Raw genomic sequence first — 22,661 nt, forward strand, 5'->3', positions numbered from 1 at the left:
GACAATATGACAAAGAAAGAGATTCTTTGAAAGATATCTAATTTCTTCTGTGAGTTCATGGACTCTCAGACATGCTTGTATTAGAGTCTAGACAAAGAGAAAAGACTGTTCCTTCTAACACCCTCATAATTAGAGGACAGGCAAGAATCACTGAGCTGGGATATGATCCAGAGAAATTCATTTCGGCCCCACCAAACACGAGCATTCTGACCTACACAAGCAGAAGACAATAGAGGGAGAAGAGGAAAGAAAACATAAACGGCTCTACTTACCAGAGTTGCAGGGTGTGCCTTGGGCAGATAAGAGATAAAGCCTTACGGAGCAGCTCAGCCGTATCGCACACACAGTGTAAGCTTGGTGTTAGCGTCCAGCATGCGACTGTTTGTTTTTTGCAAAAAAGAACCCCAAACAGGTCGTCCTCTTTTCCCTTTGTGCATTTGTGCTTAAACTCCAAAGGGTTAGTTAAACTTCTAAGCAAGGATGTCAGTTAATCAGAACAATACTTCACATGAAACACACGAACGGTAACAGGGGACACATCATGCTCAATGTAGTGGTGCTCAGCAGCTTGACTCTCTTTCTTTCTTTCTCCCCTCTTTTAACCTTTCAAAATGAGAACTGGATGTTCTCAGCAAGCAATTTTGTTAAAACTCTTCATGTACTCCCATATATGGTGAAGCAATAAGCCATTACAAGTGGGTTACCTCACAAACAGAGTGCTGAACCAGCACGTTCGTTTTGGAAATCTGCTCTCAAATAAATCACAGCCGGTTCTACACTGTGGCCTTTACAACTCCAGCTCCTGCTATACAAATTTCAGGATCAGAGTCAAAGCATATTTTGTCTAAATATCATTTTGAGCATTATCTAGACCAAATCTGATTGCCACAGGAGCTTAAATTGCCTCACAGAATTTGGCCATTGCTTCACAACATAGGAAATAAGCAGGCAAACACACATATATGTCCCAGAGACACATGTATATAATATGGTAAGTTTACATATACACACAAGTATCCAGGAAGAACTCAGGACAACCAGCAGGAATGTAACAACTTCCATGTGGTCCAGGCAATGAACATGGTGGTAACTGGTAAAGATGTCACATGATGGGGTGACTATGGATAAGGGGAACCAGCGTCTCAGTCAGTGCAGCTAATCCACCAGTTTGTTTTGGAAATTGACATTTCTCATTTATTTAGTAGACAGGAAAAAAAGCATGGGGGGGGGGCGGTGGGGAAGAGGTCCACAGACTTTACTTCCCAATATTCAGAACTCCCTGCTGTCTTTTGAGTGACAATGCCACAGAGTAACCATGTTGCCTTCTGATCAGATATGACACAAAATTCAGGTTCTCCTTGACTGTGGTCTGCCACAAAATGCAAGATGACACAATGGTGAAGCAGGTCTAAAGGATTAGCCATATGCACCTTCTAGTGATGCTGACTGACCAACACATCGTGGAACCCCAATAAACACGAGACAAATGGCTGCTATGGTGAGGTTAAAAATTAAGTCACACCGGTCATGGAAAGCTAGTGATCATGACTCTCAATCAGCAAAGCTACAGTCATACTGTTCCCAAGGTACCTTTCCAACACCTGGAAAGAAAAACTCAAAGTACCTTTTGTTCTGTCTGTTGGGCCAGCTGGCTCTGGAGTTGCTGAAGCTGGTTTGCTGAACCTTCACAAAGGTCATGGTAAGTCTTACTGAGGGCATTCAATTGCTCAGATATCTGTTCTTTCTCTTTTTCTGACAGTCTAGAAGATGAAGCATTAAAGCTCTTTTAGAGAAAGACCTTTTCCCCAATTCCCCTCTATTGTTTCAAAACGACGTCTCCACCTTGGAGAGTATTCTTCTTTGTCACTGTTTGTGATGGACCATCTGGTCAGTCTCCCGTACTCACCGAACACTTTGGCATCTAGCTCATAGTTTTCCTGTCTTCTCAGACTGAGTCATGATTCTTGCTGATGTTAATGCTCATGCCACCAATTATCTAACACTCTATACCTGTAGTCCAGCGAACTTCCAATCCAAACGGCCTCCGGGCCACATCAGCCTCATCCATACTTAGATGCTGCCATCCTCTAAAATTATGCCACTTCTGACGTTTTAAACTTCAAGAATCTACTATCTGATTATAACTTCTTTTTATAATCCTACCTGGCTAGCTTTCTTCCTTTACTCTTATATCTCTTCTCTTTTAAAAATGAAATATCTTAAAGAGACAAAAGAGAAGGATACAACAAACTCATTTACTCATTACCTAACTATCCAACTTTCCCAAAGTTTAGTATTTTACTAGATTTTCTTCAGATCCTTTTCTTGAATCTGGTGAATTCTGCAAGTTCTTTTCTCATTCTTTCAGTACATTGTGTTCCTGAGACTGAATCTTATGATTCATCTTAAAGCTACCTGTTGATTTACCAAACCTTCCTTGACCTCTCCATTTCTCTTACTCCATCTATTATCTTTTCTTCTCATTAAACCCCACACAGTCCACCTTCTCAATTAATCCCTCGCTGTTATCGTTACACTCTTTCCTCACTAACAAGACTCCAACCCCAGGTCAATCAAACCCTTCGACTTCTCTGATCCCACATGCAGACCAAGTCTATCTAGTGGGGGGATTCCAAAATCATGTAGAAGTCCTCCTGGTCCAACCACTACCAGACTTCAATGCTTCCTGACAATCTTCTTGGCGTGCACTCTAACTTTCAGCAAACAACCTCTTTACATATTTCAAAGAGAAAATACAGACCACTGGGCACTAATTCTCTTAATTTCTGACTTTACTTCTGGCATATTTACCCGTATCTATACCTTCCCTGTAGAAAGCAATGGCACCCCACTCCAGTACTCTTGCCTGGAAAATCCCATGGACAGAGGAGCCTGGTAGGCTGCAGTCCATGGGGTCGCTAAGAGTCGGACACGACTGAGCGACTTCACTTTCACTTTTCACTTTCATGCATTGGAGAAGGAAATGGCAACCCACTCCAGTGTTCTTGCCTGGAGAATCCCAGGGACGGGGGAGCCTGGTGGGCTGCCGTCTCTGGGGTCGCACAGAGTCGGACACGACTGAAGCGACTTAGCAGCAGCAGCAGCAGCATACCTTCCCTAATCTCCTTTTCCCCAGACCTCAGAGGAAAAGCTGCCTCAACTCCTACTTAAGTCTGTACTTTCTACCCACAGATGAATTTTATCCTCTTCTACATCCTCTGCAACCCCTCTCCCATGATATCAATTTTTCTTTCCCTTTTAGTCCTTGAGAGTCAATAGTTCATAAACACAGTTAAGTCCCTTCGATCTTTTAAGAAAAAAACAAAACTCTCTCTTGATCATAAATTCTACTCTGAGTATTTGCTCTATTATTTCTCTCCTTTCCCACAACAAGCTCCTCGGAAGAGCAGTCTAATTTCACTACCACTATATTCCTTGCCTCACGAGCTCCCCATTCCTCTAAATCTGACATCATTCCCCAACTTTTCACCAGAGTCACCAAAAACTTCCAACATGCCAAAGTTAATAGCCATGTCTTACCTTTACTTGACTTTTGACCATTTCCTTCTTTTTAGAATTCTGTTCTCCCTTGGGCTCTGAGGTTTCACTCATAATTTCCTCTTACTCCTCTAAGGCTCCTTTATAGGCTGAGAAGCCCTTGAACCCTTGTAAGATAATCCAGTCATGGTTTTTACTATGCTAATCTCTATCACTTCAAATTTCTCTCATAAATTCTAAATTTACACATATAGCTGCCACTGGACAACTTTAGTGGAACTACTTGAGGCATAAGTAATGTATTAGGGACTTCCAAATACATATTAGAGGTTTATCCTCTGATGTCCTGTGGGCTCTTCAGATTCATAATATCTGAAACTAAAGTGGCCTTATTACCCCTCAAGCCACACCCTCTCCTGTATTCCCTATCTCGTTTAGCAGATCACCAAATGTCCAGTGGCCCAAGCCAGAAACCTGGGAGTTACATCTGATCATTTTCATTTGTCACAAAGCCCTGTAAGTTCATCACCCTTAATATCTTTTGAATCTTTGTCTCTTCTCCACCTCATCATTTCTTGCCTGTTTTGTCAGAACAGCCTCTTAACTGGTCGCTGAGGCCTCTACTCGTGCCTCATGTCTATACATTCTCTATGAAACTGTTCTAGAAACCTTTATGAACAGCCTCATCAGGTTCAAAAGCTCTCCTCATAGCTGACACATAAAATGCAAATTCAGCATGAACTACAAAGTTCTTCATAATCTGACTCCTGCCACCTTGAATTCTCCAGCTTGAGTTCTCATCATGACCCTGAGTTTTAGTCAGTAAGATCCAGTCCTCTAGACGCGCCACAGTATCTCATTTATGACTCACTTGTGACCGTGCTTGGCCAAGAAGATCTGTGAAGTTTTAACAGCCTCAGAGACTTGCTCCCTCTTGGTTGTCAGCTCCTCTGCCAGAACCTATGTAGTAGAAGAAAAGAGAAAACTTCAGAGCCCAAGAAACTGAAGAATCAGAAGTCATTTAAAATAAAATCCTAGGGAAAAAACCTAGCTTAGGTAAGATTTTCATTACCACTATCTAGAGTGGTTTAGAAAGCAGAAACACAAATAAGATGACTTCTTCAGTTTCTTTAAGTCCTGGAAGCTAACATTTACTGAGATAATAATCATTCTTGAGTGGCCCATATGTATCTTATATTATCCCACCTAACGAGTAATCTCATATTATGCTACCAAGGAAGTGATAGAGGGACCTTCCACTCACCTGTTGTTCTAAAATAGCCTTTTCAATGTCTGTTGGTTCTTTGGTCTGGGGTGAGGTAGCTTTGCTTTGTGTATTCTTTGCTAGGGTAGATACCCAGCCCAAAAGTTCTTTAACCTTCTCCACGTGCTCCTGTTTTTCCTCCTCTACCACTTTCTAGAAGAGGAAATAGAAAATCAGTATCTTGGTCAATGTCTTACTAGATAGGCCTGATTCAGAGTTCCTAAAATAAAGACATGAAAGTTACCTCAATCAGTAGCTCCAATAACCCCAAGTTAAACATAATTTATCCCATCCCCAGCATTGTTCACCGGTGCCTGTGTGATACCAATAGCTAAGTTCATTATACCTCGGTTGGCACTCTTCTTAGAAAAGCATGCTGTTTTCCTATGGGATGTGCGGTCAGTAGTTATTTACTAATTTTAAGAAGCCCTTCACATATAGGATCTTATTTTTATAATTCTTTGATTTTCTTTTTTTTTTTTAATTCTTTGATTTTCAAGTGAAGAGATGGACATCTACAGAGATTAAATGAGGTATGTACTGACATAAAGAAAAACTTTGGCCAATTTATGTAGGCAAAAGTTGGCACAGGTTAATGTTTCCAAGAGCAATTCTTTTTTAAGAGTTGTTGAATATGTGTAAACTTATTTTGCAAAAACACAGATTTTTATAATTACAGAAAGATTGCATACTCATTACAACAAATTCAAACAATCTGAAATGCATAATATATGTCCTTTTAACCTCATTTCCCCAGGAATTTGGTACAGAGTATTTCTAAACTTGTTTTTACGCTCATTTTGTACCTCTGTGGTACACACTCTTGTTTTTCCTGAAATCCTAATTATACATAGAATTCAAACTTGTTTTTTTTCTTCAAATAGTGTATTATAAGTATCTTTCTATGTCAGTTCATTTAAATCCATTTCATTAACAGTTTCATTGCATTCTATCATATGGAATTTGGATATCTACAATATTTCCCTTGAACAAATTATGCTTTATTAAGGATCTCTCTTCACAGCTCTTTCTTAATGCTTATGTTTCTATAATAACAAAACCTGGAAGTGGGAGTGCTGGACACAAGACAGTCAGTCCTCATTATTCACTAGAAGGTTGTCATGTGCCTTAGAGAGAAAATGTGCTTTAATAAGATTTGTTCAGCTGTGAGTTATGCTTCTCTTAGATATGAGTTCAGTGTTAGTGAATCACAAGGTATATTAAGTAAAGTCCTGGAGAAGGGCATGACAACCCACTCCAGTATTCTTGCCTGGAGAATCCCATGGACAGAGGAGCCTGGTGGGCCACAGTCCACGGGGCCGCAGAGTCAGACACGACTGAAGCGACTTAGCACACAGGCATTAGGTAAAGTGCTTTTAAACAAAAACACACATAAAACCAGGTTGTGTGTTATCCACTGACCAAAAGTTGGGGGGAACCTAACCCTGTGTTCCCATGGGTACCAGAATTCTCCGTTTTGCTGGTGCAGCACACCCAGCAACTTCATGGAATGCAAGTACTGTACATAATGGACGGCAGCTGTGTGTGCATTTTAAATCTTGACAGATGAGGTACAGGATTTTTTATTCTACACTCAAGATGATCTAGAACCAGCTGTCCTCACCTCCTCCTCCTCCAGCCGCCGGAGCGCATCACTGATGTATTTCACATGCTGAGTTGTCAAGGTCACCAGTGCTGTGTAGCGAGTCCTTAAGTCCATGAACTATGATTCAAAAAAAAACAATTTAGATAAGTTATCTGCCAGAAAAGTCAATTTAAATAGTTGACAAAAAGAGGAAGTTTTCATGAAGTCACACACTCAACAGCAGTCAGATCATAAGGCCCCGACGAGCGAATCCTTCCTTGAGGACAGTGAACACACCCTTGCCCACCCCCCCTCCTTTCACCTCTTGCGTGATGGCATCTGAAGAGGACAGCATGCGACGGCGCTTGCCCGGGGATTTCTGCTGCGATTCCACAAAGGCCTTGTATGTCATCAGCTGTAATTCATAGTCCTGAGGAGGAAGACACGGAACTGCATTTATGCCGGGCTTAGGGCTCACACACATCATGCAGTAGCATCGCAGCATTTCCATGCTGATGATCCTTTAGAACAGAGGTTAGCAAACTTTCTGAAAAGGCCATACCATCTACTCACTTCTGCCACTGCAAGTGAAAGCAGCCTAGACAGTAACTGAAGGAAAGAGTGCGGCTGGGAATGATACAACATGACTTAGAGACACTGCAAGCTGAAGTTCATATAATTTTCATGTGTTGTGAGGTATTATTATTATTTTTTAATAGCCTTTTCTCATGGGCCATATAAAATAGGCAGGCAAGCTGGAGTTAGCCTGTGGGTCTGGTCTGCAGACTCCTGAGTTGGCAATTTGTTCAGTGCTGACCGCATCCTTCATCTCACATACAGGGTGACTGAGGCCCAGAGACAGGAAGTGAGTCTCCCTAATTAACTCAGCAGGTGAGCAACACAGTCAGGACTGGAATCAGTCTTCCATCCATCCCTAAACTAACGCTCTTCTCGTGTTGCCATGCTCTTGTATTACTTCCTCTGCAATTTTAGAGTGCTGCCCTGGTCCAGGCCCTCTTCATGGCTCACATGATGCTGCAACAGCCTCCTATTCTCCTTCTTAGACTCGCACCTCCAATTTATTTTCTGTCATGCTACTGGAATAACTTTTCCAAAGTCAAAAAGATAACCACTTCATTTCACTGTTTGAAAGTTTTTAATGACTTAGAGCAGATCTCCTCAAATATCAACATTCACCTGGGGATCTTGTTAAAATGCAGCTTATGCATTTCTGACTAGTTCCCAAGTGATACCAATGCTCCTGGTTCAAAGACCACATTTTGAGGAGCAAGAATAGATGGTAAAGACAAAGGAACTGAACAAGGCCTTTCATGGGTTGATCCCAATCTCCTCTCTCAGTTTTCATAATCACTGTTTCTCATGTATGATATAATTTCTATGATATAATTATGATATAATTTCTATACCAGGATAGCTAGAATTTACTATTTCCTCATATAATCATTGTATTTTATTCCTCTGTGCCTTTAATTATGAAGTTCCTTTTGCCTGGAATGTCTTGCTTTCTGTTGTCAACTTTGAAAATTCTAGGCAGGAGGAAAATACTGAATAAGTGCTTAAGCAGTCTATTGAAGAAAAAAAAAAAAAAAAGCCTTCACCAGTGGCTCAGTGGTAAAGAATCGGCCTGCAATGCAGAAGCTAAAGGAGACACAGGTTCGATCCCTGGGTCAGGAAGATCCCCTGGAGAAGTGCATGGCAACCCACTCCAGTATTCTTGCCTGGAGAATCCCATGGACAGACGAGCCTGGTGGGCTACAGTCCATGGGGTCACAAAGAGTCGGACACGATTGAAGCAACTTAGCACAGTAGTAGTAACAACCAAATACTAATAAAAATAAAAGCATGTGCTACCATTTACTGAACGTATTTTAATTTTGAGGCATTGTCCTATGTATAAATTATCCCATTTAATCTTTGCAATCACTCAGTGAGGTAGCTACTATTCACAATTTTGCAGACATAGCAACAGAAACTCTAAGGGGTAAATGTTTGCTCAAAGTCTTAAGCCTGGAAAATGGCAAAGCTAGGATTTGAACTCAATTCTTTGTGATACCAAGTCTGTTATTAACTAAAGAAATGTATGCATTAAAAAACTATTTGCTGAGCACCTACTATGTGCTTGCCATTGTTCTGAGTGCTACACCCATAGTGGGAAACAAGTCAGAAACACTTCGCTCCCCTGGAACTTCCATTCTAGTGGGAAGGCATATGATAATCAACAAATCAATATAGAAGAATCTCAGGTCAGTTTTCTTTAAAGACCTTATCAGAGAAATAGGGAGTAGGGAGCCAGATCTTGCATAGCCTGATAAACTATAAAAGAATTTGGAATTTCAGTGTGAGTATGACAAGAAGTCATGAGACAATACCGAGCAGGAGAGTGACAGGATCCAATCTATCACGTTTCAGCTATGGAAAGGTACACATTTCCCTCGCATTTTAGTATCGCTAAAAGTGGAAAATGTCTCACTTGGCATCTGCATAATTGGTGGAGTTTCCCCTTTTCGGGCAGTGCGTAAAGTAACACGGCTCATGACCAACAGTGTCTGAGGTTCCATGACACGCGGTACGTTCTTACAAAGTGAGTCTGGCTACTGTGTGGGAAAAGAGCCTGAGTGGGCAGGAGCAGAAGTGAGAGAGCAGCTCAGAGCGCTGGAGCAGCTCCAGAAGGTTCTTCACTTAGATGCGAACCTGAGAAGGTGGGGGCGGAGGGGCGGTGAGGCGCAGTCAGACCCGGGAACATGGCAAGATGGACCCACCTAGGTCCCAGACTGCTATTAAACATAAAGTTCAAGGTGAAGAGAAGAACGAAGAATGACTCTTTGGGCTTTTTTTGCCTCAGCAGTAAGGAAAATGACGACACTATTTCCTGAAATATGCAAGACAGTGAGAAGTGTGTTGAGAAGAAAACCCAAACATTCTGTTTTTCACATGGCAAGTTTAAGAGGCCTGTCATTCACCCATTCAGGAGTCAAATGGAGACTCCTCAAAACCCATCTCTTGTCTGGTACCTCTCTGAGCATCCCCAAATATGTGCCAAGACAAACACACACCTGCATTAACTTAAAGATAGAGCAGGAGATCGGCTTGCTTGTCCAAAAATAAAACTTCCAGTGACACGCAGATCAAGCTGGAGACTATTTACGTTACTTTTAGGACTGGCAGCATTACCTTTACAATGGTGGAGTACTGCTGGGAAAATTTTTGACACTGGTCCAGTTTCGTCTGATTTCTCTCAATTTCTGCAAACAGCTCCTAGGAACCAAAACATCACAATCTTTTATCATTGTCATTATCATCACTGAAACAGGTAAGCGTTTATTATGTTCTAAGGCAGTGGTTTTCAAACCTTAGCTGTGTCAGAATCCCCTAGAACACTGGATAAAACATAGATTGCTGGGTCCCATCTCCAGAGTTTCTGACTTGATAGATTTGGGTTCGAGTTGCTTTCATCATCAAATGAGAGCTCTCATTTCTAACACGTTCCCAAGTGATGCTGAAGCTGCTGCTATGACTCTCAACACTTTGAAAATCGCTGTTCTAAGTAATTTACATGTATCATTTCATTTAATCCTAACTACAAAAACCTTATGAGGGCAGTTGAACAAATGATGGACTATATGCATTTTACTGCTGAGGAAAGCAGAATACTAAGAGATTAAGTAATTGGCTCAAGTAAGGGAGCCCAAAAAAAAAAAAAATCCCTCAAAATACCAACATATAAAAACAGCTTTGAATGAAATAATTTTCAACTCATAGCTTTCCTGGCTTTTCATTTCCTATATTCTAACCCTAGCAAAACAAAATGCAATATTGACCAGTGCTTTCAATATATACTCATGGGAACTCAGGATTGGAAGGGGCCTTCCAATCTTGGAAGGCCCTAATGCAAAACCAGTATCCAGTGACCATTCTGCTTGAACCCTTTTCAGAAGAGGCTCAGAAGGTCTTGATATTTGGGGGGAAGTTAACTGCTAGTTGCTTCCCCCTGCGACTTCCACTGGGCCATGGCCACACCCACCGTCTGCTGGCTGAGCTGCTCAGAGAGTACTCTGCTGTCCTCAGCCTGGCCTGGCTTCATCATTTCCTGCTGGGCAGTGGTTTCCTCAATCCATTTGATGAGAGTTCCATGGCAGGCTCGGTAATCTCCCAGGACTTCCTGGATACTTTCTAGCTCAGATTGGCTGCAGAAGCAAAGGGAAACTACTATCAGATATCTTGGTATAAATACAACTAAGTAAACAAGGCAATTCCCTGTTTAGCCCAGCCATGCCTCCAGCTGAGCTTGACCACAGAGGAATACATCTTTATTTCAAGGGAACAGGAATGTAACACTGGGTGGGAGCTATGCATGTACCCAGTATTCTGTGGGTGAGAAGTAAGTAGAAACCAGGCACGCCCTGCTGACCTGGAAACTGCTTTGAAGCCTGGCATCCTGTGATAATCCTTGTCAATTTTTTCACCTATGTTGCCAAGGATTACTGGGGTTGCCAATAAGGTAGTACTGCCTGTACACTTTGGTCTCCTGGTGATAGAGGACCTGTCAGAGTGTACAGCCATAATTTATGACTCACTGTGGTTTCTTGGGGAGAAAAGTAGGGGTAGAGTGGGTGAAAAATAGTAGTTACTGTTAATTCCAGTAACAGCTTCTTATACGACTTTTATTAGTCTAACTAGCCTTGGGATAATAATTCAATTATAGAAAATTAATCCAAACTTACATAAGTCTCTATCACCCCTCTCCCTATATATTTTCCTAACTAGACTGGCCTCAGGCGATTTTCTGTCTTCCCTATTCAAATCAGGCATCAAAAACAGAACCTCAAGTAACAGATAAAAACACTAAATTAGCGAATGAAAAGGAAGCAAGAAATTCTGCAAAGCCCCACAATGAATAATGACTCATATTAAGTATCAAAGCTAGAGAAGTCTCTGGTGGTCCAGTGGTTAAGGCTCTGTGCTACCACTGCAGGGGACGCAGGTGTCCCCTGGTCAGTGAGCGTATGCTTACTTAAAGGCAGGAGTCAGTCAGGATGGGGCAGGAATTAAGTGACAGTGTGAAATCAAGTGACAGTATACATTCTGGACAACATTCTGACCAATCTCTGCCTTTAAATAAGCATACACAGAAATAACTCTATTTTCATTTAAAACCTAGTTTCTGAACCCTAGAACAAAAGGGTGGGGCTATCACTCACCGGGTCTCGAGCTGGGCAATGACCCGGTGCCAACGGTCTTGTAGCTGGGAACCTTTTTCCTGACAGCGCTCCAAATCCAGGTTTCGCTCTGGGGTTAGACGGCTCAGCTGCTCTGCCACCACCTTGGCCTTGCCAATTTCCTCATCCAGGACTGAAAACACTGAGTTCTTGTCCTTCGCATCACTAAGCCAGTGCTATAAAACACAAGCAGAGCAACAGGTTAAATATATCCCATGATAAAAAGGACTCAGACTAAGGAACAAAACAAGTTATTGTCTACAGCTGGCTCCATGCTACATCGGTGATTCAAACCCAGACTCGACAGTGTTTGTGCCAGAAATGCCTCCATAGTCCTCAGGCACACTAGGCAACCAGTAGAGAAAAGTGCAAGAAACCTGTTTGAAACCTGAGTGTTTGAAACCTGACTCCACCACTAATAAGCTATGAAACCATGACAAGCCACTTAGCCAATCTGAAAATTCCCTCCTCTAGCCACCTCACAGAGTTGCTTGTGAGCATCAAAGGAGGTAAGAGCTAAGTGATTTACAAACTTACAGCACAACCATTGACTGTATCCAATTACACTATGACTTTACTGAGGAGAAAAGGGAAAAAATAAATAGAGAAGCATGGTCCTTTATCTCCCTTTTGTAGTTAGATATATGTCTCGATCCTCTCTTCTTTGGACCTACACAAAAAGACATTAAATATAATATTCTGCCTAATTTGAATGCAAACTTTAATCAGTGGCATGCCATCCAAAACTGCATTTCTCTGCTAACCCCAAGCAATGAGTATGTTAAGTCAAACTAGGAACTAGGAAAAACCAACCCGTAATGTAGACCGATGGGACTCCAGAGCTGAAAGATCTGGTGGTACTGCTTCTTCTTGACTCAGCTTGATTTCATAACCTTTGACTAAGAGTTCAGCATCCTGGATGCTACGCACTATAACATCGATTGTCTTCAGCCTGTGAGGATAAAATCACTTCCATTAGTACATGCATTTTAAGAGCTGGGCTTCGGACCTAGAGCACTACCAAGAGAGTCACCAATTGTAACTGTCAAAATCAACTTCATCATTACTAAATGATGACAGGGTTTCATAAAAATAAGCATAGTATATGTACTGCCAATTTAAACCAATTAAAAAATAGTTTGGAGGACACTGGGACACACACACACATGCGTGCATATGGTGGGGGTCTCACGAGAAAATAGGCTTGAGGACAGAAACCCACTCAAAACCATGAAGACTCCAAGATCTCCTCAAGGTCATAGGTGGGGATGTGTGGGTAGAGGAAAAACCCTCAAAGCCTAATACACAATTTAGATAAAAATTTCTCTTTCTTTAGTGTCCCTTTTTCTGTTTTAAAAAGAAGTATCTAATCAAACAGAAATGAGATTCAAAACAGTCATAAAACTGCAAATCAACTCCTCTTTTCCCCTTCTGTATTCCCAGCATTTGTTCATTGCAGCCCAAATGAACCCACTCCATGTTATTTGGAACTAAAGCCAAGATCTCTTTTTATGAGTACAAGCTCTTCAAAACCTGTAATCCCCCTGAATTGTTTATGAAACATTCCAGGTACTTTTATTTTCCCCATCCGAATGGAAAACATTGCCCTCTTGACCCAAATTCTCACTCACTCACTTGTTTAAATAGACAGTGGAGAGACCATACACATGGTCCATTTTCTCCACCAGCAGATTGAGTTCTGAGCGCAGAGTTGGGACACTGGAACCAGATGGGGACTGATGGAGAAAGCTGTTGCATTTCATGGAAACAGCATCCAAGTCTGCCCTCAATTGCTGCAGATCCTCTTGAGTGTGCTATCAGGAACAAGACACACAACAAACACAGAGACAGAATTGAACCAAGAGGTTAGCAAGAAGTCCTAGTTTAGAACAGCAAAATATCAGAAACAGACCAAATGTCATATATAGGAGAATGATGGAATAAACCAGGAACAGCCAATGAAGGCAGAGCAGGGCAAAGAATACAAACAAATAAATTCTGAACACAGACTTGACTACAGACATACCTTCAGTATAAAGACAAAAAGAATTACATTAAACTCTAGATAGTAGGTCTTCCACATTTGCTGGCATACTGAGTGCAGCACTTTCACAGCATCATCTTTTAGGACGTGAAATAGCTCAACTGGAATTCCATCACCTCCACTAGCTTTGTTCATAGTGATGCTTCCTAAGGCCCACTTGACTTCACATTCCAGGATGTCTGGCTCTAGGTCAGTGATCACACCATCCTGATTATCTGGGTCATGGAGATATTTTTGGTATAGTTCTTCTGTGTATTCTCGCCACCTCTTCTTAATATCTTCTGCTTCTGTTAGGTCCATACCATTTCTGTCCTTTATTGTGCCCATCTTTGCATGAAATGTTCCCTTGGTATCTTAATTTTCTTGACGAGATCTCTAGTCCTTCCCAGTCTATTGTTTTCCTCTATTTCTTTGCATTGATTACTAAGGAAGGCTTTCTTATCTCTCCTTGCTGTTCTTTGGAACTCTGCATTCAAATGGGTATATATCTTTGCCTTTAGCTTCTCTTCTTTTCTCAGCTACTTGTAAGGCCTCCTCAGACAATCATTTTGCCGTTTTGCATTTCTTTTTCTTGGCGATAGTCTTGATTACTGCCTCCTGCACAATGTTACGGATCTCCATCTATAGTTCTTCTATGGATGGAGGTTCGTACTATCTCCATTTTCTGAGAAAGGAAACTAAGGATGGGAAGTAATTTGCACAGGGGCTTCCCTGGCAGTCCAGGGGTTATGCCTTTGCCTTCCAGTGCAGGGGGGTGTGGGTTGGATCCCCTTGTTGGGGAGCTAAGATCCTACATGCCTCATGGTCAGAAAACCAAAACATAAAACAGAAGCAATACTGCAACGAATTCAACAAAGACTTAGAAAAAAAGGTCCGGGAAAAGTGTACATCAGAGCCCATAGCAGAACCTGAGCCTTTCCATACTATCTGTGGAGTCACATGACTGACAGTAACCATGTCACAGAATATAACATACGTGTACGGGACCGAGAGGAAAGCAGCAGCTCTACTGAGCAGTCTTAGGGCACCCACCTTGCTACAAAGGCTTACCTCTTGTTCTGCAATCCTTAATGCATTGTCTTGCCGAGCATCTTTGTCAGTCCTAGAGCTGACTGGGGACTGAATTCGCTGGATTAGCCTCTGTTCACACTCCTCCAGGCGCAGCCGGATATTCTTCAGCTCTGAAATGTACATCTTGGCCACAGTTTCCTCTTTGTCCTCTGTGAATGCACAAGCACAGAAGACCATTAAGCACCACAACAGAGATCAGCAAACCTGAGAAAACCAGATTTACCCTTAGATAGGGTACCACTGGTTCTAGCAGAGCTGATACTCCATGAATGAAAGCAAAGCCTTATATGGGGAACCTTCTGCCTGTTCCCAAACTCCCTGCATTATATACTGAGCTTTAAGGTCCAAATACATAATTTCCACAAGAAAACGGGATAGGTTTATTAGCAATAATGAATAAAACACAGCCTTTTCTTCCATGATCTGATTTTGAGAATTCATCTCTGTGAGTTATTTGCTATCTCAAGTTTTCTAGCAATGCAAGTGGTAAAAAGGTGTTGACAATACTTTCTAGTTTGTATGAAGGGTCGAGCAGCACCCTTCAGGGCTCTCATTCCACCTTTCCTCTCCCTCTTCCCAAGGCACACACCATTCTCCATGGACTTCATCAGGTGCTGGAAATGGGTTTTACACGCCTCCACCTCCTCTTCCAAGCGAAGACGGTCAGCCACTGAGAAGAGGGCTGAGTCACGACTCTCCTGCAGAAAGTCTTCGTAGTGGGCCTGCAGATTCTTCATAACCTGGTGGTACTCCCCAGGTGCTGAGGAGCGGAGCTGCAGAGAAAATAAACAGTGGACACTTCAATGGAATGGAAATGTAATACAAAATAGTGCACAAACCATATTTATAAACACGTTGATTTTTCACAAATTGAATGTGTCCATGAAATCAGCATTCGGATCAAGAAGCAGGACATTACTAGCATCTCAGAAGCACTCTGTGCCCTCTCCGATGCAAACCTTAATGATGGCCAATTCACCAGCATTCCCCTATTCCGCACATTTATCCAAAAGGTTTTAGTTTCTAAGATCCTCAAGCTCCTAACCCTGAAACAGTATCCCTGACTTCATTTCCCACTAATTGGGTGAGTAGGAGTCTCACAGTAATAGAAAAAAACTTCCTGCTGAAAAAATAAAACTTGCCAATAGGCTATAAGCCTGGGTTAAAGCTTCCATAATTACCTTTTCCAGATTCCAGGTCTTTACAAGGTCAAGGTCCTTCCTCAGATAGTTCCAGGAGATAAGGCTTTTGGTGTTGACATGTAGTTGATGCCAAAGGGCCATCACCTTCTGATAAGATTGCTCCACCCTACAAACAACACAAAACCTGGCTATAGCTTTTCTAAGGCCTGAGGTCCACCCTAGAGACCTTCTAAGGAAAAAAAAGGTGATTGCCTCAGCAGAGCTGAGCAGAGAAAGACAACAAGTCAAATACTAACAACACAAGATCTTTAGACCTAAATTAATTGATATTCTCAAGCACATATTTAGCAATATCATAAATGTTACCTGAATATACTGATAATATAATTATGAGAAGTCAGAGTGGAAAAGCAATGACAGACAAAATAGAGACAAAATAACTCCATTTGAAATTTTTGAAAAATTACAACAATGCTTAGAAAGCAAACGCAGATTCATCCCTCCATCAGTTCACCCACAAAGGGCAGAGGTGGGGAAGCTCAGGGTGGCAGCTGAGCCAGTACCTGCTGGCTGTCTCCATGGCATCCTTATTGGGTGGGGGGATGAGGAAGCAGACTGACGGCACCATTGCCTCGTTCCCTGTGGGGCTGATCACTTTCCACTTGGTCCTCTGTGAGTTATCTTCCAATACACACTCATCATTCTTGCAAATAGTTATCTGAAAAGACAAATTTACAAGTTACTGCTAAGGGATAAACAAATGACCTATTATTACCTGGTGCCTGATCCCAAGGCTATGAAATCCTTAAGGAAAAATCATTTTGGAGATCTTTATCACCTAGGGAAAGTTTCTGATTTTGACAAAAAGATAATGTGTATAAATATACAACCCAGGGATGGTTGCAACATGAAAGAAATAAATGAAGCATGCCTGTTACATGTCGAGTAACTCAGGTATGACAGTTATATGGAGACTGTAGGAGCTCCACGAGCAATCTCTGTATCCACAATGAACACGGTAAAAATTAAAGGGATATAATACAACTTTGCTTTTGTGATACTTCCATATCCTCCCTTCCTGTCACCCCACTCAAATCCCTGAAATGTTTAAGCATTTGAAATCATCAGCTCTTTCTCTTGGGAGACAGGTAACCAGTATTATTGGTTTCTGACTAATTTATAGACAGAAATATTGAGATAAAAGCACAGGAAGAGGTTTATTGAGCATACTATGTGCTTGGAAGTATGCTAGGCCACTAGAGATACATATCCCACATATTCTGATGTGCTGCTGCTGCTAAGTCACTCCAGTCATGTCCGACGCTGTGTGACCCCATAGACGGCAGCCCACCAGGCTCCCCCATCCCTGGGATTCTCCAGGTAAGAACACTGGAGTGGGTTGCCATTTCCTTCTCCAATGCATGAAAGTGAAAAGTGAAAGTGAAGTCGCTCAGTCGTGTCTGACTCTTAGTGACCCCATGGACTACAGCCCACCAGGCCCTCCGTCCATGGGATTCTCCTGGCAAGAGTACTGGAGTGGGGTGCCATTGCCTTCTCTGATATGCTACTTGGTTACAAAACTGTGTGACAAACTCAGTTTACCAGGGAATGCATGGAAGGCAAAAGATCCGCCCTTCATTAGCGGGGTAAAGAGATTATTCAAGACTCTGAAGCCACATTAAGGAATTCAGACTTTCTGAAAAGAAATGGGGCAACTTCCCTGGTGTTCCAGTGGTTAAGACTTTGTCTTCCAATGCAGGGAGTGCAGGTTCAATCCCTGGTCAGGACTGGAGCTAAGATGCCACATGCCTCGTAGCCAAAAAACCAAAACATGAAACAGAAAAAATACTGCAACAAATTCAATAAAGACTTTAAACGTGGCCCATGTGTGAAAAAAAAAAAAAAATCTTAAAAAATAAAATAAAGAAGAACAAATAGAGAATTGTTGTAGGACTTAGGCAGGGGAGTGATTTTTTTTTTTTAAGATCATGCTGGTGGTAGGATAAAGAATACATTGAATGGGAGGCTGATGCAATAATCCAAGTGGGTCTGATTTAGGTAGAAGCAGCAGGGATAGAAAGAAGACTTGAGGGATATTTGTGTGTGTGTGTGTGTGTGTGTGCGCTCAAGTTGTGTCTGACTCTTTGTGATCTCATGGACTGCAGCTGCCAGGCTCCTCTGTCCATGGGATTTTCCAGGCAAGAATACTGGAGCGGGCTGCCATTTCCTACTCCAGGGGACCTTCTGAACCCAGGGATTGAACCCACGTCTCCTGCACTGGCAGGCCAGTCCTTTACCACTGCACCACCTGGGAAGCACAGTGAGGGGTGTTTCTTTACAAACGCTGACTTGGTAGCAGCTGTAGGAAAAGAGGAGAGGAGTCATGGATCTCTCTAGGATGCTAAAAAGCCCCATTTCTAGCCACGCTTAGGCAACTGGGTAGATAATGATGTCAGTTACTGAGGCAGGGAGCAGGTCAAGATTGTAGAGTTGAGGCTTACGCTTTTAATGATAGATTTGAGCATGTTTAAGTTCTAACAACAGAACTCTTATCATCTGATCTTTCCTTACTATCATAACCCTAACTGAAGGCTTCCCTTGTCCCTTGTCTCCCTTTGGAGCAGGAGGTACCCTCCCCACCTCCTCACCTCAATCTGCCTGTAGTCACAGATGGCCTTCACGGATATGGTGCTCTTTAGCATGTGGTCAGGACTGCGTGGTTTTAGCTGAACAATGGATTTTGATCTCCCAACAAGACTGGCAACGGAACTCTTGGATTGTATAAGCTGCTCCTTTTCATCCTACAAAATGAGAAGAAAACCGAAGAGACATTAATGTTGCTCCTCGGGAGACTGAGTCAACAAAGAAAACTGAGTGCTCCACTCCCTCTGAGAACGTCACTTCTCGGTTAAGTAGGGATCCTTGGTGGAGCCATCTTAGAAACACAGGGATAAAGAAGACAGGAGAGGATGCTTCTGTCTGCTACCAAGTGCATTTATACTCAAATTTTGCAGCTTTCTCCCTGTGCAGTTTTCAATGAACCATAAAGCCACATGCAAAAGCAAATAATAAATAAATAAAACAAAATAAGAATTTCTAGCTGCCAAATACAGCTAACAAAGGATTTTGCCAAATAAGGTTCAGAGAACATGGAAGTTAAAAACAATGATAACAACTAGGTTTTGGTTGTTATTATTATTATTATTCAGTTTCTCACTGACAGAAGCCAGCTCTTGCCTCTCCGCTTAGGAGAAGTTAGAGTTATGCTCTTTTAATTTTTTTATTTTTTAAATAATGTTATCTACCAAGCTCTATTAGAAATATTTTACTTTCTTAGATGGAATCAAACTTTCTAGAGAAAGATTTTAGCTCTTCAACCAACAACCTATAAATCAAAGTTGTTGGTGAAGGTATTGTGAGAAACAATTTAGGGTTTACCTTTTGGAGTCTTGCTGGGCTATATATACATAAATTTGATTGATTTGAAAGAGATCTCATGCAAAATTGAAACTCTCAAGTCTCTGCAAACCCAATTTTCTTAAAAACTAATGAACTTCTTGTCAACAAAATTGGTAGCAATCTACTACCAATTCCATTAGAGAGTAAAAGACAGCTTTTATCTATTAGCCAGGATGTTTCGAGATCATTTTGACGTATTAAAAAGTCCCCAGAAGAGGGCTTTCTTGGGATGGAAGTAGATGTGATGAGGGTAAAGAGTTAATAATGTTAAGAAATGCCATTAAAGAATTAAGAATATGCAAGTAGAGAAAAAGAAATGCTTAAACAAACTACCTGTGCCTGTCCCCGGGAGCATGATTGGAAGAAATACAACTTTAACTTATTAGTTAAGAGAGAGGAATGGAATATGTCAGGGAGACAGCCACATTGTTCCATTCTTGAGAGCTGGTCTACCCATTTCAGTTTCCTTGCAATAAAGATGTCAATTTCTGTCTAACCCACAGCCAAACATCTCAAGCTCCAGAGACCAAACGCTCAGCGTGGTACAAGGTCTGAAAAGAACCAGAAGCCATGACAGATGCTCCCGAACCTGACGGACAAGCAGCGGAGCAGACCCAGGTGACTCCATGCCCCGATGACGCCGCCAACTCGATGCCCCTGACCTGGAGAGGAGGGAGCAGAGCAGCGACCCTCGAGAAGAGGAGATAGGACAACACCTGCAGAGGAGTTACCCTACGACAGGAAGGTACTCTGTGGGAGGGAGGAGATAATAGCCAAGGATTATTATATTCCTCCTTCATACTTGATGTGCCTCCGAGAGACATTCTAGAGACATTGGAAAAGTCAGGTCTTTACCCTTATTAATTCAGTTCACAAATTCTTTGCTCAGGTGAAACCACTGAGCCTAAATTCATTCATAGCTTTACAATACCTGAAAGCATTTTTTTTTCAATCAATTAATGTTCAAAAATTCCCCAGTCTCACCCACGCCAAAAAAAAAAAAAGAAGAAAATGACACAGTTTGGGGTTATAATGGTTCTCTTACTTATAACTTGTTACTGAAATGTGAGACTTCCCTTGGCTTCTCACAAAGGAAAAGTAATTTCCATATTAAATATATATTTCCATCTTAATTTGAGATGTAGTTTGAGCCCCATCTTGTCAACTATATAATATATGCTTAGTAAGTAGTCTGCTGCTGCCTTTTACTACTGACACCACTGAAGGAATAGTTCATTGGATAATACAGACTTGATTTGGATTAAATCCTGCATGCAAAACTATTTTTAAAAAGTTAATATTGCTACATAAATAAACTGGATAGATACTGTATTACATCTAAATAAGATATTAATGTTTAAAATATCTCACTGTTACCAAAAGAAAATTTCCAAAGCAGGAAGAAATTGGCTTAGGTCTAGTTCATTGGTATTTTAATTCTCTTTGCACGAGAGAGTGAAAAAGAATTTGGTGTCAGCTAGTCCCATCAACCCTATTTGTCATGCTCTACACCCCATCTTTGGCTCCAACTAGTGCATTAAAACAGGAACAACGCAAAGAAACAGCGATGAACCCCATGTGGCTCAGGGGCACATGGCCAGGCCCTCGCTTCAAGAGCGCCCCCCAAAGACTCCTATTTGCACCTTCTTTAGGAAAGAGAAAGAGAACCACATTGACTAAACTCTAATCGAATGTGAGCAAAACTTTACAGTGATGACCCGCAGCCCCTGGCGCTTTCAAGGATATGAACAGCAGCAGCTGACAGGGTTTACTCTGCTTCCCAGAAGCAGTCATCCCACTGATGCAACACCCACCATGGAGTCCTGCAGCAGGTCCTCCAGGCGGGATAAGCTGGTGCTGTGGTCGCAGGAATACTTCCGTTTGATGGAATCTTGGAGGTTCCTCAAGAATGACTCCAGGTCTCGAGCATCACTGAAGAACTGCAGGGATAAGAGGGAAGGGTACCTGGTGCTCAGTGCATCATGACACCAAGATGGAGAAAGAACAACCCCACTGTGCCGGCTGATTAGACAGTCCTGGATCACAAAGGCCACGCCAGGGAAACAGCAGGGCTGCCTGCCACAAAGCCCACTGAACACAATACAAGAGTTAGTCTGCTTCACCCTTCAGAAACCACTGCTCTTTCTCCTTGTGTGCCGGCTAGTGACAGCACTTGACGGTCAGGTCTATTTCATGAAAAGCCTAGAGGTTGAGGGATCACGTGTTTCAATTTACTGATATGATTACAAAGTGATCAGGAAGCTTATTTAATTAGAAGCAAATCCAAACAGAGATAATGGCTTATTTCCTCCTCCCACCCTCACCAGAAAACAAGCAGTATGTTCTTGATGTGGTGATAGATTGATGAAGGGAAAAAAAAAAAAAAAATGGTTCTGATATTTTACAGCCCCTTCCACCAGGAGGTGGATCTATTTTTATCCCCCAGCAAAGCCCTCCCCACGCTGGGCTTGCTTTAGCCAATGGCACATTAATACGTGTCACAGCAGAAAAAGACCTTGTGCACCGGGACACACTTTCTCTGGCTGCTTGTGGAACACAGCTACTCTTTCCCACTCCAGTGGACTTTTTGTTTCCCTGCTACCCTCCACCTCTGAAGTCATTTTATTAACTGTCATGTGCCACTTGAGCCTCCAGGAAAACCAAAAACAGGCAGAAAAAAATTTTAAAAAGGATCCAGTAGGATAGCCTACTGGATGCTAGAGACTTGCATACTGACTTGCCACCCCAGTCTACTGTCTGACATGGGAGTGACACAATCGGGGACCAACCGGCCCCCAGCCTGCCTGCCGACTGCCTGCAGCCATGCGTCACCCAGGCAAGACGAGAAAAATATCTTCAGCTAAGCCTAGCCCAAACCACCAACCCAGAGTCTCCTGGGGTCGTGGTTTGTACAGTAAAGGTTCACTGACACAGATGTGTTTTTAACCTCACCCATCCCATGCGCATGCTTGCAGGCACACGCCAGCACAGGCAGTCACACTTAGAGTCTCTTGCCTGAATGAAAAAAGGTATTCCCTCTGATGAAAACAGAGCCATCCTTTCTGATGCTCGTGCGCGCATGTGCGCGCACATGCATGCACGCACACACACACACACACAGACAGCCGAGGTACCTGAAAATAAGCAGTATTCTCTTTCAGGTGCTGCTCGACACACAAGCACAGCTGCTTCATCCACTGCAACTGGGACTGGACAGCGGCGCTGTAAGCCTGCAACGACCAGGAGCAAGAACAGAAGGGCAGGGGTTTAACAGACCTGCCACATGTGTGCGATGCACTCGTCCATCTACACTTCCGCTAGTGCCAGAGGCCCACAGAGGATACATGAGATACTTGGCTGG

General features: G+C 42.3%; 1 protein-coding gene across 20 annotated transcripts in view; it reads right to left on the bottom strand.

The window, feature by feature from the left end:
* Positions 1-22,661, bottom strand: part of MACF1 (microtubule actin crosslinking factor 1) — a 338,009-nt gene that overhangs the window by 129,399 nt on the left and 185,949 nt on the right. For all 20 annotated transcript variants that reach the window (XM_006077541.4, XM_044945229.2, XM_044945221.2 and 17 more), the window contains 17 exons: positions 22,435-22,530; positions 21,115-21,240; positions 18,490-18,642; positions 16,405-16,559; positions 15,881-16,007; positions 15,289-15,472; positions 14,679-14,848; positions 13,220-13,398; positions 12,398-12,536; positions 11,567-11,760; positions 10,390-10,552; positions 9,540-9,623; positions 6,670-6,777; positions 6,387-6,485; positions 4,763-4,915; positions 4,370-4,458; positions 1,625-1,760 (listed from right to left, as the gene is read on the bottom strand). In XM_006077541.4, the coding sequence (XP_006077603.4) occupies positions 1,625-1,760; positions 4,370-4,458; positions 4,763-4,915; positions 6,387-6,485; positions 6,670-6,777; positions 9,540-9,623; positions 10,390-10,552; positions 11,567-11,760; positions 12,398-12,536; positions 13,220-13,398; positions 14,679-14,848; positions 15,289-15,472; positions 15,881-16,007; positions 16,405-16,559; positions 18,490-18,642; positions 21,115-21,240; positions 22,435-22,530 (2,355 nt within the window). The remainder of the gene's footprint in view (positions 1-1,624; positions 1,761-4,369; positions 4,459-4,762; positions 4,916-6,386; positions 6,486-6,669; positions 6,778-9,539; positions 9,624-10,389; positions 10,553-11,566; positions 11,761-12,397; positions 12,537-13,219; positions 13,399-14,678; positions 14,849-15,288; positions 15,473-15,880; positions 16,008-16,404; positions 16,560-18,489; positions 18,643-21,114; positions 21,241-22,434; positions 22,531-22,661) is intronic.

Source organism: Bubalus bubalis, chromosome 6, assembly GCF_019923935.1.
Source record: "Bubalus bubalis isolate 160015118507 breed Murrah chromosome 6, NDDB_SH_1, whole genome shotgun sequence".
NCBI classification, from domain to species: domain Eukaryota; kingdom Metazoa; phylum Chordata; class Mammalia; order Artiodactyla; family Bovidae; genus Bubalus; species Bubalus bubalis.